Below are 17,746 nucleotides of genomic sequence, written 5' to 3'. Positions count from 1 at the left end.
ACAATATAATACAACAATAAATAAAGTTTCAAATAAGAAAGACATTTTGAACCTACCCCCTGAAAACTGAAGTGCTTTGGCTTGCCATTTTTCTGTCTGAAATGTCTTTAGCTTTCACTGAGTGAGTATTTACTAAACCAAATAAAGAATGTTTGACAGAGCAGCTTTTCCAGCTTTAGAAGAAAGTCAGAAGACTGGGAAGCTGGGAATGAATCAAGGGCAAGTTGTTTCCATTAAGTTAGTTGTCCACAGACGCCCGGCCCTTTAACTTGTCACCTTTTGGGACGCTATCGATATAGCAGGTGGTGTTAGGAAACGCTGATTGTGGACGTGGTTTGGGGTTATTTTGTCTGGGAAACCATGTACAATGTTTGTTGTTCAGAAGCGAAAGGGAATAGGTATCACACTGTGCTGATTTATGTAGTTTGATTAATGGTTAATGATTATTCCAGCTCCTCTGGTGACAGTTGGCCTCAGTTACAAAGTACAGGAAGGAAGCAAAGTACAAGAAGGCCCCCGCCACAGCCATTCACATGACATAATACAGGATATAATGTAGCAAGTGTTTTCAGTGTCATGCCTCTCCTGATTGGTCAGTACTAAATGATAGGGAAAAAGGCGCCAACAGGCAAAAAGGCGCCAATTTTCTCAACTCCATCTCTTTGACAGTGACGTTCCTTGCAGATTCCTTGCAGGAAAGGAAGGTTAAAATATTCCATACGATGTGTTTGCAGAGGGATTTGTGCTTTAAGTTCTCTATGCCTCTTCTTTGTAATGTTTGCCTGCTTTGGGTTGCAGTTACAGGTAGGTGGTTTTTCCTTTTATCCTCCTATTTATATTGCAGGTATGTGACTGGGATCACTGGTAAATTTGGTCCCAGAAAGGGCAGAGAATAAGGTACATCAACTGAGAGGAGTTGTCCTGTTCTGTCAGAACATTTTCAATCAATAACAAGAGGAATGACTGACTCTTAGAGTGGTGGGCACAGAAACTGGGAAAGAAAATGCCAAAAGTCAGAGCTTCTCACATAATGCAATTATCAATTGCACTTTCTCACTTTTTAAAATAAAAACATGTTAAATATATTCTTTCTAGCCCTTACAGCACAAACTTCCTTCTGTGCTTAGCTAATGAAATAGAGAAGTTCAGCAGACAAGGGTGTCTAATACCGTGCCTATGGGAGACAAAAAGAGGCAGTATCAAAATCCCTTGCAGAACACTGCCCAGTTTCTCATCTCTCTGCTTTGTACATGTTCTGTTTTTGTGAGGACCGAGTTATTAATTGTGTGGGAGTTTAAAGAGAAGGGTATCACTGATGGCAGGTCCCATAACTGTCATGTTTTTGTGGTATTGTAAACTCATTCAAATATTTCTATGATCTCTTAATATATCTCTGGCAGAACTGGCAAAATGAGCCAGAGGATAAGCTAATTGCGGAGAACCTCCATATGTAGAGAGAGAGAACAAGTAGCTTGTTTAAAGGGCAGACAAAGGAATATAATAAAGGCTCTTCTGTTTGGGACTGCATGAAATGCATGCTCTTGTGACCTCTTGTCCCACAGGGTGTTGCACCTTTCATGAATTAATATTTAATTTGCTCTTGATTTGGGCTTGTTTCCAGGTTTTAAAGAAGCAGTGCAGTGTGAAATGGTTCCTGCGGTAGCCATTGGTGAAAATGTGACCCTCAGCTGTAACTTCACCCTTCCTCTAGATATTCTACAAATAACCTGGCAGAAGAGGATAGGACCTTCATTCCAGAACATAGCCACCTACAGCAAGAGACACAGACCTAAATCTGTGGGATTACTTCAGAACAGAGTCCTATTTACAGATACAAGACTGAATGCATCATCCATCACTCTCCCCAATGTGACGCTACAGGATGAAGGAGATTATAAATGCCTCTTCAACGCATTTCCACATGGTTCTTTCAGTAGAAACACCCACCTAACTGTACAAGGTAAAGTTGTACCCTTTTTCTTTAGCGTTATAGTCCCTCTTGGCAGGAGACTGGAAATATCCATGGAGTTGCCTTCCTTGTGAATTCATTAATTAAGAAATAAATGTTTGCTATTTAATCTCTATGATAACTTTTTAGACATGAAATATAGTATATTGTCTCAGTTCGTAAACTTCTGCCAACTGATTTGGGTACAGACATATACAAAATATCTACACAAAAAGTTGGTTTGCAATGCCAGACACTTGAGGTAGGAAACAACCTTAACTGCTGCCAGATAAAATATTTCCTGCCCCACTGGACATCTGATCTGTGCCATGAATCAAGTACTCAAAATCTCTTTTGCAAGGCTTCATTTGGAAATTTAACACAGAATAAAGAATAAGCAGCTTTCCCTCAACAAAGTTTTTGAGGAAATTGCTTTTGTTTAATAAAACTATTTAATAGAAAATATTGTTTAATACAAATATTTAATAGAAATAGTATTATAATGGGTACAGGTCAGTAGAACTTAAATCCTGAGCTTTCCCTGTTACAGCCCAGATTGCTTCAGCTCTGGCAGTGGCTTTAAAACTGGTCTGCAGGACTGTGGGGTTCTGCGATAGGTCACCAGGGGTTCTGCAAAAAGGCTGGGGGTAGTGGTGGAGAGGGCTGGGAGGCAGTGTGCCAGCACTGCAGGGCCATGTTACCTGGCTCCACAATAGGTAACACTGCCCACAGAGCCAGGAGTGAGAGATTTGCAGCAGACAAAGCAATATGAATGGGTTCTGTAACTTCAGGAAGTTTCAAAACCACTGAACAATAGGGACTACATAAGCCAGCAGCATACGCCACCTATCAGCCTCTGCAAAGAACATAATGCTGGTACCATGTGCCACTTCCAGAGAGTAGATACCACCCCTGGTCCAACTTTCTCTGTTATTTTTCCTTATGAAGTGTAAGGTTTTGAACTATGTATTGGGGCTGGGATTTGGAGTATAGGGTGCCTGGAAGCCATGAACCTGGTCTAGGAGTATGTCTGGCGGTCTGTATTTGTTTTAACTCTCCTCCAGGCCCTCCTGTGTTTGCTCACAAATATTTCCACTCCATTGTGTCTCCTATGGCAATGATGTAACCCTGTTGTTAATGCTCATTGGTTATCACATTGATGAGCAGGAAAAGAGAAGCAGTCATTGCTGCCAGCTGATAACTCAAAAAAGTAAACATGTTTCTTGGAAGAAAGAACAATGCATTTTACTACTCTTAGAGCCTTTGCATGGTTGAATTTCAAAAGCAGCAGCAAATGATACAGGTCCTAGAGCACATAAATATAAGTGTTGATAATGGAAAATCTTATGCAATTTAAACAGTTAGTGATTACTGTCACTTACCAGCATTAACATATATATACATTGCTGATCAGCTTAATTCAGCCAGATGGACTGGACATTCTCCGCTTGCCTTCGATTCTATATCCAGTTTCCAAAGGGACTTTCCCCTGACATGGATAATTTTTACTTAGAAGTTAATGCAGCAGTTTCTGAGTAAGATTTCACTTAGACTGATGGGAGAGGAATTGTCTCCAAACCTCCAAAACCTGAGCTTTTTATTCCCGATAAATGTACAGAAGCCAATAAGGACCTTTAGAAACTAAGTAGGTAAGATGCCCATTAATGCCAGTAACATTTAAGCAAACCTATAACACTATTTAACAAGCTCTAAAGGAACATTCTCATATCAGTCACATTTCGTTTCTGCTTTTAGCTGTTTCAGAAATCAGAACCAAGCTCCTCGTAAATTTCATTAGCCAGGGGATCCTCACTGCAATTTGCTCGGCTACTGGAAGGCCTGCCCCCAAAATCACCTGGCGACCTGAGGGAGTCCTGACTGATCATCGCCCTCAGGTTGGCAGCGTTCACAATGCAGATGGAACAGTTATGGTGACAAATGTTTGCAACTTCTCCTTGGAACACCTCGAAAGGCTGACTTGTGTAATGGACCATCCTGACCATCCTGAGGGAATTAAAGAGAAGATAGTTTATCAAGAAGATGATAACAGACAAGAACAAGAATATGGAGGTAGGCTGGACTGATAAAGTCGGGTAGGATACAATGTAGTTGCAGGCTTGTATTTGCAAGTACCTGCTTGACACTGACCACAATGGAATCTACCACCTGATTGGTTTTCCTCCAGTTAGCAGACCCAGAAACACCCTAATGTACAGACACAGTGGGCACAGATCAGATGACTTGAAGGCTCTTTGGGTGCAAGTCTGGCATATACTGGGATTGGGATTTTCTTAAATTAACTGTTCTGTCATAGCAAAAGGATTTTAGAAAGATGTGGTTAGATTTCTGAAACATTTTCACACGATAATTTGTTTTTCTTCCACAAAGAGCTTTATTTTAGAAATCATTTTTAATATTGTCAGCGTGGATTAATTTTCTATTTTTTTGTGACTACTCCAATATATGATTTGTATCAAAATAACAAAATATTCTTTTGCTAAAAATGATTCTTAGAGGAAGATGCAAAGAAAAGGATTGAAAATAAAATATTTATGAGTTGATAAAAAACCAAATTGAAAACTGTGACAGATACAATGTTGAACCCCTCAGAAGGTTTTCCATTTTTATTCCAGTTATAATAGACAAACACCAGTAATGGTGAGTGCTCATGGGATCTTCATATCTAACAAGAACCTTCAAAATTAATACCTATCTGGTTCTTTCAAAACACGATAAGACCACTCATTAATTCTCAAAACACATCTGTGAACACTGATAGCTCAGTACTGCAAAGTAAGCATTCACATTTACTCTACCATGTTTATCTTGGCAATGAATAGCAGATAAGTAAGGCTATTCACTATTTGTAATTTGCAGCTCATCAATTTTTATTCTGCATTTTACCAAGTCTTGGCATTGGCATTTCATTTGGTGAACAGAAAGAATAGCATCTTAGGTGGCAAGTCACATTTTAGAGGAGCTGATGAGGCAAGCGAGCAGCTCAGAAATCACCTGTTATTTGAAGCTTATCCCTCTGCTCTGGGAATAACAAAAAACTTGACAGAAATGGCAGATGTTCTTTGACAATGGGATCTGGGGAGAAGGACTTCTGTTAAGATTTGGGATGCATCTGACCAGAACTAGAAAGAGCATATTTGCGCTATAAGGTGATACTGATAAGAGACTTCAGTTTTCCAACCGTCTTCTGGAAGAACAATTTAGGCAAATATAAAATGTCAAGTCAGTTCTTAAGCTGTGTGGAAGACAACTTTCTGTCCCAGAACTAGGGGATCATCAATCTTGGATCTTGTTTTGACCAATAGGAAAGAATTGGTGGACGATGTGAAAGTAATGGACAACATGGTGAGGAAGTGATCATGACATGATAGGATTCCAGATCCCAAGACAGGGAGAACATGAGGCCAGCAGAACAAGGAGGCCAGATTTCAGAAAGGTGGATTTCAGCTGACTCAAGGAGTTAACAGCCATGGTGCCCTGGGAAGACAAACTGAAGGATAATGGTGGCCAGGAGGGTTGTGAGCTTCTGAAGGACACAGTATTGGAAGCCCGGCATGAAATAGTTGACGCAATGGAATCACACAAAGAATAGTAAGAGACCAATGTGGCAGCAAAACATGCTTCTAGGATGCTTCAATTGAAAAAGGAAAGCATATGGGTAATGGAAAGATGGGAAGGTCACCAAGGAAGCATACAACAAAAAAGCAAGAGCCCTCTGGGAAAAATCTGGAAGGCTAAGAAAAAGAAGAAGCTGCACCTGGTGAGGGAGGCTACAGATGACAAGAAGAGGTTCTATAAATATGCTGGCTTGAAACGAAAGGCCAAGGATGCTGTGGGTCCACTGTTAGATAACCACAGGGAACTCGTAACAGAAGGTGAAAGAAGGTGGAGCTACTCAATAGCTACTTTGCCTCAGTTTTCACAAAAAAAAATGTTGACTGCAACCAGATACTTCATAAAGATTATTTGGATAAAAAAGTGGAGATGTTGAGGGATGAGATGACAAAAGAGATGTTCAGAAAGCTTTTGATGGATCAGGATCAGGATTGTCGCAGGGCACTAGGGTTCCCTGCTCCTTTAAAGAGCTGAAAGCACTAGGGGAAGAGCCCTATCAGTGAGTTAGAAGCCCCAGCTGCTGGTTACAAGGGCAGCCAGAACAAGGTAGTGGCCCACATCTGCCAGCGGTCAACTGACCGGAAGGGGCAGGGCCTGGCTCATATATAAACCCTAGGGCTGGGACCAGGTAGGGCAGTTCCCTGCCGATAGCCAAGGGAGAAGGAGCTCTCCTGGAGCAAACAAAGGGGAGAGGCCTGACTGCAGGGACAGCTTCTGATACTGTTGAGGAACGGAGTATTCCCTGGTAGGGTTTGAATGATGTTATAGCTGGGCAGCTTGAATTTATGTTACAGCCCAGGGGCTTGTGTTTTGTTTATTGTTGTATAACACTGGTGGTTTGGGTGAGGCTATTAGGGGATGGAGGAGGCCTCATAGGCGGTGGGGTGGGGCAGGGCCACGGCCAGCATGGGGACCCTGGCGCCAGAGCGGGTGCAGCATTTGGGGTGCACAGACCCCAGTGCCAGAGAGGGTACAGCACTTTGAAGGGCTGCGGAGAGCCCAAGCACCAGGAAGGCACAGAGCAGGACAGGGCTGTGGAGAGCCCAAGCACCAGGGTGGCGCAGAGTGGGACAGGGCTGTGGAGAGCCCAAGCACCAGGGAGGCGCAGAGCAGGACAGGGCTGTGCAGGGCCCAGGGAGGACAAGGGGGCCAAATTACAACAAGGCCCAGACCAAACAACGTCGGTACCATCTGCAAGGCTTGGGGCGTAGTAAAGAGGGTGGTTGGAGCCACACATACCCCATAAGGCTAGGGTGCCCCAAAAAACCCATTGTGACATCTATCTTGGAGCTGGATCCACCAGGGGTCCGGAAACCCATGGAGTCCAGAGAGTTGATCAAGACCATGTCCAAGAAGACTTAGAGGCAGCCTCCCTATCATTCATACCATCAAAGATGTGGCGGGCGAGAATAGAGGGTGCCCATCGGCACAACTTGGTACAGTAAGGGGCCTTGGGGAGATCATGGCCATCCTGCAGGACCCCCATCCCGTGACAAGGATGAATTTAAGTCAGTAGGGCTTGCTGAACTTCATCCCAGGGAATTGGATTTGTTATTTAGAACAAATCATGTCAACCAAACTTGATCTCCTTTCACAAAGTAACTACTTTGGATAAGGGGAATACTGTGAGTGTATCTGGATTTCTGCAAGGTTTTAGAATGGTGCTGCATGCCCTTATAAACAAATTGGAGAAATATGGCCTGAAGAAAACTACTGTAAAGTGGATAGAGAACTGGCTCAACAGTCTCAAGCAAAGTCTCAAAGGGCAAAGATCCAGTTATCAGTGGCTCCATGTCAGAATGACAGGAAGTTTAAAGTGGAGTCCCACAGGGGTCTGTTCTGGGCCCAGTGCTGTTCAGTTTGTTTATTAGTGATGCAGATGCCACTATAGAAAGTTTCTTGAATAAGTTTGCAGATGACAAGCAACTGGGAAGGCTTGTGAACACTTTGGAGGATGGGAGTGCAATTCAGAAGGATCTTGACAGATTAGAAAGCTGGGCTGGAGTTAACAGAATGAAATTCAATGCTGATAAATCCAGGGTGCAGCACCTCAGGAGGAACAATAAAAAATACAAATGTCAAATGAGTGATACCTGGCTGGATGGCAGCACTACAGAGAAGGATCTAGGAGTCTAGCTAGAACACAGACTCAATATGCATCTGCAGTGTGATGCAGCCACACAAAAGGGATGCATCCATAGAAGCATTGCGTGTAAGACAGAAGGTTATAGAGTCTCTCTTGTTGGCACTGTAGAGTGTTAAAGAGATTTCAGAGGTAGGCAACAAAAATAATGAAGGATTAGGGAGGAAAGTCATACAAGGAGAGATTTAAGGAGGTAGGTATGTTCAGCTTGTGGTAAAGATGCTGAAGAGGAGATGCAATGTACCCTTCAGATACTTGAAGGGCTGCCATAAATTAGAGGGAAACATCTTATCTCTCTGGCTGCAGAGAGTAGAACATGGACCAATGATTTGAAGTTGCAGCAAAGTAGGGTTAGATTGGATATCAGGAAAAACTTCTTCACAGCTGGAAAAGTGAAGCAGCAAAATAGACAGCCTAGGAAAGTTGTAGACCCTTCATCATTGGAGGTGTTCAAGAGGAGGTTGCACAGGCATTGGTCAAAGATGATCTAGGCAGACCTATGCCTGTGGTCTGCTATCGTTATTTCCCAAGCTTCTGGGCTTTGCTGGTTGCTGCATGAGGCCAGGAGGGATATTTTTTTCTCTCCTGATGCTTTACATGTCAAGGTTTTTTTTATGCCTACCTCAGAGGCAGTGAGTGCTGGCTGCAGCCATGGCTAGCGATTTTTGTCTAGGGTGTGTCAGTGCCCTTGATGGTATTTAAATCCAGAGGTTTCTAGCTGGAGAGTCTTGCTCCTTGGCTCAGGGTCAGAGCTGTTGCCATGTTTGTGGTCAGGAAGAAATACTTGGTCTAATTAGTATGGACTCTGGGGGACCTTCCTCTAAAGCAGGGAGTGTGCCCCTTTTCCTGGGAAGTCTGAAGCATATTTTTAACAACTTTTGCAGCTGCAAGCTGCCATGGTCCCCCTGTTTTACCTGTGGCAGAAAAGGATGTTGTGTCTTGTGCTGTTTCAGGGTTGATGATGAGGTTTTTATTTATGATGCTATGAAATCAGGTTTGGTTTATAACAGGAACATAGCTTGGTATTTTGGCTGCCTGAGCAGAGTGAAGGGGTGGGTGCAGAGGGGGTGGCACTGAGTGCAGGAGGCAGAGGGGCAGGCAGAGTCTTACTTGCACAGCACAGACACCCCAGAGGCAAACCTAGCAGGGGGCTGGAGGCTGTGCAGATTGGGGGCAGGAGGCCCATTAGCCACACCTATGGCCAGCATCTGCAGGGGAACATGGCAGCTGATGTAGAACGGGTGGCAGAACAAGGCTACAAAACCCTTAATTGGCAGTGACTGCCACAGGACTAACCCTGTCAATTCTGGGCTGTGTAGATGCCACCATGAAGCCGTGGCATCCCACAGGGGGAAAGTGGGTGGGGGGCTATGAGTGACCTTTGTCTGTTTGTTGAAATGTTTTTCAGGTGTTCCTGGAGAGAAGATTATTCTTTTTCTTCTAGTTCCTATACTTTTTGGCTTAGGAGTTATGATCATAGTACTAAGGAAAATAAATGGGAAAAAGTAAGTAAAATGACTGTTTAATACAATTGTGTTACAAAGCTTGCTTACAATCCCTTTTCCTACACTTCAGCTTGCTTGTGTCCTGAAGCACAGGCCAAGATTGTGGCTCTTCAGGACTTTGGTGGCTCTATCCAAAATAAGTCGGTGAAGTGCAGTGTTAGTTGAGCTAGCTTTCCCAGTAGGTGTACAGCTGAATTCACATTGCTTTGTACCCCAAATATTGAGGCCAGCCTCTCAGCAGAGCTAAATAACCCAGGCACTGCATTGTACAAATATGGCTATCCTGGTTCTGTCTCAGGAGTGGCATGCACAAAACTAGCTGATATGTTTCTGCATTGCACCAGCTTGCAACATGTAGACAAGTCTTTGCAGAGTTTACCCGAAATTAAACTCCCAGGCTGGAGTTTTCAAAATCCTGAATGTTGTGTTAGTAATTACTGTTGGCTTCCATACATTATTCTGCAATGGCTCAGTAAACAGGCCCTTGCAATAAACCAACCAGTAAGACACTGCAAAATAGAAAGGTGAAATAGCATATTGGGTTGTTTTAATAAGAGTGTTGCTTGCAAGTCAAGTGATGGTTTTTTTTCCATTTTACTCAGCACTGGTGAGACCTCTGCTAGAGTATGATTTGCAGTTTTGAGTACTGCACTTCAGCAAGGATGTAGACTAAATCGGTAAGGGTCCAGTACAGAACAATAAAAATAACTAGAGGTCTAGAAAACTTGATTTACAAGAGGTTGAAAGAATTGGACCTTTTTATTCTGAAGAAGAGAAGGCTTCTTCACAGATACAGTAACAGTCTTCAAATAGCTGAAAGGCGGTCACAGGCAGGGGACAGTTCTGGCAACAGAACGTTCTCTGCAGTTGCAGGGACATGACAAGAAGTAACTTTCTTAAATGGCAACAAGACAAATTGAGCTTCGATGTTGGGAAGAGCTTTCTAATAGTGATGATGGTTCAGTTTTGGAATACCCTCAGAATTTCTTAGGAGAAGTTTGGACCAGCACTTATGGTTTAGCCAGGGGTGATCCTGCCTTGAGCAGGGATTAGAGCTTCCACCGAGCTCCCTCACAGCCCTATTTTCCTATAATCCTGTGACTTTTTAACTGACTTTACCTGTGACTTTACATGTGTAGAAGTCCTTGCTCCTGCCAAGCAGTAAGTTACAGTTAGTTTGCCAGGACCAGTTGGTCCATCTTTGGAACTCACTGGCCACATCTTTTATGTAAAAAAGAAAGAAAGAAAGCCAAAGAAAGATGTAAATCTCGGGAGGTAGAACAGCTGGTCCTCTTTGCACCTTAACTGGTCACCTGCTCTCTTTGTAGGTCTCCTCCATTGCCATCCCCTGCCCTTACCACTCCAGGTGTTATGGTGCCTTCAGATTACAAGCCTCATTCTTCCTAAATCCAGTCTTCTACCGTCCAGACCAATGTACTTTGAAGTTTTGAATTTCCTCAGTTGATTAGTCATGCTCAAAAAGTTGTCACAGTGTCTTTGGCCTCAATGTTATTTAATCTGCATAACCCTGGGACACTCTCCTCTCAAGTTCTCCTTCAGGTCCTCAAGTCCATCAGTTCACTTGAACTCACCACCCTGACAGGCTCTGCATATATTAGCCAGCATAGTCCCCTAAGTAACATAGTCTTTAACTCCCTCTTCTCAGGGAAGCTGCCTCCCATGTGACTGATTGTGTGTTTACTTCCCCCTTTTACTTCCTTCCTCCAGACTACCATCCCAGGGAAGTTGGCTCACCAATGGGATCCTTGCTAAGCTTTCCAGGATGCTGTGCCACAGGAAGCCCCACCCTCAGCAAGTCAGCTCTGCTCTAGCACTTATCACAGTCTTGGGTAGCTCAGACATACACTGCACCTCTGTGCAGCCCTCTGGTCTCCCCTTTCAGGAGGGTTTAAATTCACCCCAGCTGTCTGTCTGTCCCTATCAGTGGAACTTCCAGTCCACTGCAACTCCTTGCCACAGCAGACACCAATAATTACAGTCCCAGGCTTCATGCCCTTTATAACACTTAGATTGATCACGTGGACACTTTCCCCCTCCAGGGATTCATTCATCTCTCAGTTCTTCGTGGCAGGGCTTACCTGCTGCTGTGTCACAATGTGCATAAGAAAGTACAGAGTTGTCACCATTTTTGTCAATCTATTCCTTCTTTACACTTACTGAACTTGTCTCCCCAGATAGTAACATCACTTAAAATACTTCTTAAGTGCCTTTTAGAACTAAAAGAATTCACTATTAAATTTGTCCTCCCTCCCCTAGATGCTTCTACCCTGTTTATTTCCTATAGGTACATGGTATGAAAATTTGATTTAAAGCATCTGCTATGTGTGAAAAAGTTTGTGCATGACATTCATACTTCTAAACTTAAATGCAGGCGCGCACACAAATATTTGTATTTCTTCTTTTTGTTCAGAGCTGATTTTCTTGGGCAACAGCGAACTGCAATAGGTGTCACTTGGATTTCCTCAGATCTTGAAAAGAAACTGGAGAGAGTCTCAGTGCTTATCAGTATTTTATCCCCTTTCAGGAAAAGTCAGAGGCTCCTTCTAGGCCTTTAGTTTCAGTATTTCAGTCCTTTAGTGTGTAATTGAGCCAGTCTCCTGGATTACTGTGGTCAGATAGGAAATATGTAGATTTCCGACAGTTCTGATAAAAAATCATGTATAAAATGTCTGTCCCTGGATTTCTGTAATTCTCTCACAGAACTCTCATTTTCTTATCTGCTTTGATCTAGCTGAATCCAAACAGTATAACCTGAATATAATGCATGTTCTACTGAAGTCTTCTTACAATTAAAGAAAGCTGCACGGTCCCAGACAGGACTTGTGCCTGGTCCCAAAACATTCCTGAGGGCCGCTGTCACGTGCTTGTTAATCCTGTTTGGCTTCACCGCTGAGCCGACCGTAGAGGTCCCTGGCCTTCCCTGTTAGCAACGGCCTCAGGAATTTTGGCTTCGTGTCCTCATTCCACCCATTTAACTCAGCTGCCATTTCAAATTGTCACCCCGTTCTTGTTCCTCCCCACTAGAGGGGGCTGGATTGAAGGTAGGCCTTGAGACACTAGGTGGGGGGGAGGGTGTTTCCCACGGGGCATGGCCCCCCCTTCATGCAACTCATCTGCCCTGATTAAATGCCCACGCAACAAACAACATTGATACACTCATTGAAGCAGTTTGCCCTGAGCCTTATGGCCTGTGTCCTCCAATTCCCTTTTGCCTCACTTGTGGGATAGCCCCCTTCAGTATCCCACAACTGCCACTAACTTGTGCCAATTTGTGGCACATCGTTTTGTGTCTGCAGTCCCACAAATTGGCACAAGAAGCAAAGGGGAGGTCCCACTTCTATATAGAAAATCATAGGGGTTAGTGTCACAAGTCTGAGTCCAGCTCCTTCAGTCCACAGTCCTGGCTGACCAAGACAGTGAGATTTCCAGCTCCACTGTGCACTCCGCCACCCAGGGCTGACCAAGTGCCATGTGCACACTGCTTTCTCTTCCCCTACTCCAGCCTTAAGCTTCCTTTTCCCTTTATACTTGGCCCCCTGCCCCTGGGGGTTTCTGGGAGTGGCAGTCCAAATCAACAGCTCTGTAAAAAGTGTTACTAGATAACAAAAGAGGGGTCCTGAGATTAATTCCCTTCTATTATCCCTATTGTTATCAGCCTACTGTATTCATTGTCTCTATCTAGATGTTAAATTCCTTTGATACAAGAGGCATGCGTCTTCAATATGTTTTGTTAAATGTGTAGCATACTTCCAGTCACTTATAAATGTCTAATCTTAATATGCTAGGTCCCAAGTTTTCAGTATGGCCAGCACTCCTGCAAGGGAAACATTTTTTAACGAAGACAAGGTCAAGAGTTCCCAGAACCTGCAGACACCACGGAACCAGGATATTTCCTATCAAAATGAGGTAATAATTTCAACAAGGAAAACACCTGAGCAAGAATATGCCAGTGGGTGCCTGACATAACTGCAATATGCCAGTCCTCATTAAAATAGTCATTTAACATTTTTAAATTAACTTTCTTTCAACTGGTAAATTGACTTCATTATCTACTAGTATATTCTACAGATGTAGAGTGAAAAAAAATACCACTCCTTTATCATACGTAAGCTTGTTTGCATATGGTGTACTAGGTTCTTTTTTACTTTTTTTTCTGGAAGGGGGTGTAGAGGGTTGTCCATTGGTTTCATAGCGTTTAACGTAAGAAAAAATCAAGACCTTGCTTCCTGTCTTTGCTGGAAAACTCTAGGAAGACATTTAGGTCAGCTAGAGACATTACACTTTTTCCAATAGAAGTGTTTGGAAATCACTCTATATCTGTGACAGAACAGAAGTTTTGCTTTCAAAAACAGTCTATACCAAGAACAGAAGAGAAAAAATGGCCCCCCCCCCCCCCCCCCGGTGCCCTCACCAAAGGGTGAATGTGTTATATGCACTACTGATTTAAACTATGGCACTTACAGAAAACCATAGTTTAGACCAATTCTGCCTCAGCCTTTTTGAATGTCTGTACCTGGCTTTAAAGGCGAAGGAAACATGATTGTTTTTAGTGCGCTCTGGGTGAAATTAAGTGCTTAGAGCCTGTTGTAAATTATTTGGTTGTTTTTTTTGTTTTTGTTTCAAAAGATGCCAATTTCTTATACACAAATTAGTAGTTTCATCTGGAACACCTCAGGCTCAATGAATTTTCAGCAACTCAGACGTAGGATATCAGCTGAACCCTGCCCGCCTTCTGTGGGGCACTCACAAGGTTCAAGGTCTGTGGTTCAAGGGAAGTCATTGGTTCAAGGGTAGACAGGGTTTCCAGGCTTGGTGCTCTAAAGTCCTGCCTGAAGACCCAGTGATCCCAACCTTGTTGTTGTGGAGCTGAGAACTGGAACTTGAAGTTCTGCAAGCCTGATCTGCAGCCCCAAATCTGGCCAAATATTTGTGCTTCCCAGGGGCCACATACCCTAAAATAAGTGAGTTCTGTGCCTCCAGAGCCACCCACATGGGACTGTAGATTGAAACCAAATTAAAAAAATAAAAATTCCATGGAGACTGGTAATCCCTTGCAGTGATGTTGCAAGAACCTGTAACTTTAGGTTACATCTTCATGTAACATCAGGTCAACAAAGGACTTGCCATGGTATTTGTTAGTATAGTGATAAGGTTTTGGAACAAAAAAAATATTAGGAAAATGAAGTTCAAGCTAGTTTTGGTCCATTTTAAAATGATGATTAAGACCAAAAGCAAAATATACCTACATTTGCTTCATACTTTAACCTCTCTTATGATGTAGAGACCCCAAACCTTCCATAGGCAGCAAGTACCCAGTGATCCTCACTGACAGTTCTCTGGGTGCAAGAGGTGGAAAAACATTTATCACCAGTTAGGGCACCTTAGGCCTGGGGAAGTTGCTGTCTTTGGACAATATTGCCCAGTGAGTCATTGGCAGGCAAAATCACAGTGTTTGATTACTGGACCAGTGTCCCTTTCCCTGAGTCATACAGCCTGCTGTAGCAGTATCCATTAGACAGGCTGCTTGAACTTCAGCTCCAGACACTTAAGACATATGAGTCTATCTCTCATCAGTGTAACTATTTCTTTTCAATAAAATGTGGAGGAGAAAGAAGCAGAGATGGGGAGAGGAAGGGGCAAGAGGCATGGAACCTGATTCTCAGTTACCATATCCCAGTAAATTGGATAGCAATAGAGAGCAGGAAGAAGGTGGTTTTAAGCCATCTTTACACCACTCTTATTTTGAGATACAAGGGATCTCACCTGGGAACTGGAGAACAGAAGGAAGACAGTGAGCTCTCATCACACTTCCCAGGGTATTGGCACAACTTCATGTAGACTCCCCTAGGCCAAAACAAAGTTGCTGTAATTTCTAATACTCCTTTTATACAGTGATCAAAACAAATGATGTATCACACTCCACCGATATCCTAAATAACTTGAGCTATCCTGTACCTATCTCAGATCACTGTAACTATTTCTTTTCAGTAGAACGTGGAGGAGGAAGAAGCAAAGATAGGGAGAGGAAGGGGCAAGAGGCATGGAATCTGATTCTTTGTTACCATATCCCAGTATATGGTGCAGCAATAGAGAGCAGGGAGCAGGTGGTTTTAAGCCATTTTTCACACGACTCTTATTTTGAGATATAGGACGGATCTGACCTGGGAACTGGAGAACAGAAGTAAGACAGTCAGCTCTCATTCTTCCCAACCCTCTCTGCCCTACTTCAGGGCCTTGACTCAGGGCTAATAGGGAACCCTGTCATTACGGAGACTTGGAGAGCCCTTGTCTAGGTAGCACACGTGATGCTGCCAGCGTGGAAAGTTGTTATCCTAGTTTTAAAATATGGAAACATGAGTGACTTGTCCCAGGTTTCAGAGAAAATGAGTAGCAGAGCAGGTAAAGGAAACAAAGTCTGATATCTCCTGGTTCAATGGAGCACAATGGCTTCTTTTTCATGTAACCCTGGTGGTATGTGGCTGGTACACCCTCTTTCAATTGAAGGGATATCAGTGGGTGCATGTATGCTGTGGGAGCGTGACTGCTTAGCTGCAGACCAGCTCACCTCCTTTCCCTGCAGAGCAGAGCAGATACCAGGGACACCCAGTGATACTTAACTATTTACAGGTTTAATTGTACTATATTATATACTTATATACATATTTTATATATTTATATATAAAATACACACACATACGCGTTAGTTACAAATATAGGTTTACAAAGATAGTAACTCGTATTAACCCTGAACTCAGGCGCAGGCCTTGATCCTCTGTGGCCTTCCAGTTAGTATGCGGCCCCTGCCCTTAATAGGGCCCTCCAGGCAGCAGACAAGGGAACACTTGATGATAAAACACAGGTTAGACAGCAGATTAACAAAGGATAATCTAGCAGTGATGGGACAATAACTGAACATACACAGTGAGATTATAGCAAATGAGATACAAATGCATAAAGATAACCAATACAATGAACTCAGGTATAGAGTCGGGGCTGAGCTAGCAGACCCTACTAGCAGGCTAAATAGAGAAGCTTACAATCGTCTCATAATGCAATAATAAGGATGGAAGTTTACACCAAAAATCCCAACAACACGAGGAACCAGGACACAACAATGGCACAGAAGCTGTGCCCAAGACGAAATGGTACCCGGAAAAGGAACCCATTACCTTAAAGGAACACCATCCCCCTCTCTTAGGTCACACAACTAGTAGAGGCCTTGTAACCATGAAACCACCCTTTAACAAACAGGGGCCCTTGATTTCTCTCTACACCTAAGGGCAAATGGTCCCCCTCCCTGTTAGGGCTTCCCTTTGATCACCCAAAGCAGGGAGGGCCACGTCTACCCTGTGGAAATCCCCTTCCTGGGTAACTCATGACTCCAAGTATCTTTGGAGGGCTAGGCTTGTCTCTATCTGTGGGTTGGATGTGGGTGTCCTCCCTCTCTGGGGTGGTTGACCCATCTGGTTACTGCTTGCTGCACGAAGGCCCAAGCTGCCTTATGCAGCCCTCTCTCAGCCCTGTGCACTGCCCTGTGCATTGAAAGGGTGCCTGCCTTGTGCAGGGATGGGGACCTGCACTGCCTTGTGCAGCCACGGTGATCCCTCCAGCTCTCCACCCCTGTGCACCACTCCATGCACTGAGGGCTCCTGCCTTGTGCAGAGTTAGGGACCTGCGCTGCCTCATGCAGCCACCAAGGTCACGTCCATTCCCTGGATCCTCTCTGCACCGATCTGTGCACTGATGCTGCTACTTCCTCTCGGTGTATGCATCTTCAGGATACTTGTAGGGCAACTGTTCCGCCCCACTGGTCAGCTCTTTTGCAGCCCTTCTTCGTTGTCCCTTGTTGAAGCCACCCATGTCCTGGGCATGTGGGCTTTTATTCATGGAGGCGCCACCCCCATATTGGGAATGGACCAATGGGAAAGCCTGAGGGGTTAGTTTCCCCTCAGGTCCTTTTCTTCACCTTGCCCTTAAGTCAAGCTCTTTCCTATGTTCTTCTGATTGGTGGGGGAGGGGAATACCCCCACCAATTGGCCCAAGTCATTCTCATTGTAGTTCTTCCCAACCCTTCATTATAGTTCTTCCCATCCCTCACCTGCCCTGCATCAGAGCGTTGGCTCAGGGCTAACAGAGAACCCTTTGATTATGGAAAGCCCTTGTGTAGGTAGCACACCTGATGCTGCCAAAATAGAAAGTTGTTATCCTAGTTGTAAAATGTGGAAATGTGAGTGACTTGTCCCAGATTTCACAGCAAATGACTAGCAGAGCACATAAAGGAAACTGCCTCTGATATCACCTGGTTCAGTGGTGCACATTGGCTCCTTTTTCAAGATCCAGGAAATTGGTTGTCTGTTGCGTCCTGATGGAACTATTGAATACGCTACGTCTGTATACTGTTAGACATATGATTTAAGCTAACATCATAGATTCATAGATGTTAGGGTTGGAAGGGACCTCAATAGATCATTGAGTCCGACCCCCTGCATAGGCAGG

General features: G+C 43.9%; 1 protein-coding gene across 1 annotated transcript in view; it reads left to right on the top strand.

Moving 5' to 3' along the window:
- Positions 1–674: 674 nt before the first annotated feature.
- The window catches only part of LOC102382176 (OX-2 membrane glycoprotein-like), a 22,755-nt gene continuing 5,683 nt past the window's right edge, over positions 675–17,746 (top strand). The window contains exons 1-5 of the mRNA XM_025214270.1: positions 675–804; positions 1,622–1,960; positions 3,704–4,018; positions 9,133–9,229; positions 13,036–13,156. Coding sequence (XP_025070055.1) covers positions 723–804; positions 1,622–1,960; positions 3,704–4,018; positions 9,133–9,229; positions 13,036–13,156 — 954 coding nt within the window. The 5' untranslated portion in view covers positions 675–722. The remainder of the gene's footprint in view (positions 805–1,621; positions 1,961–3,703; positions 4,019–9,132; positions 9,230–13,035; positions 13,157–17,746) is intronic.

Source organism: Alligator sinensis, unplaced genomic scaffold (assembly GCF_000455745.1).
Source record: "Alligator sinensis unplaced genomic scaffold, ASM45574v1 scaffold359_1, whole genome shotgun sequence".
Classification (NCBI taxonomy): Eukaryota; Metazoa; Chordata; order Crocodylia; family Alligatoridae; genus Alligator; species Alligator sinensis.
Note: the sequence above shows the minus strand (reverse complement) of the source record. Positions and strands in the feature narration are given on the sequence as shown.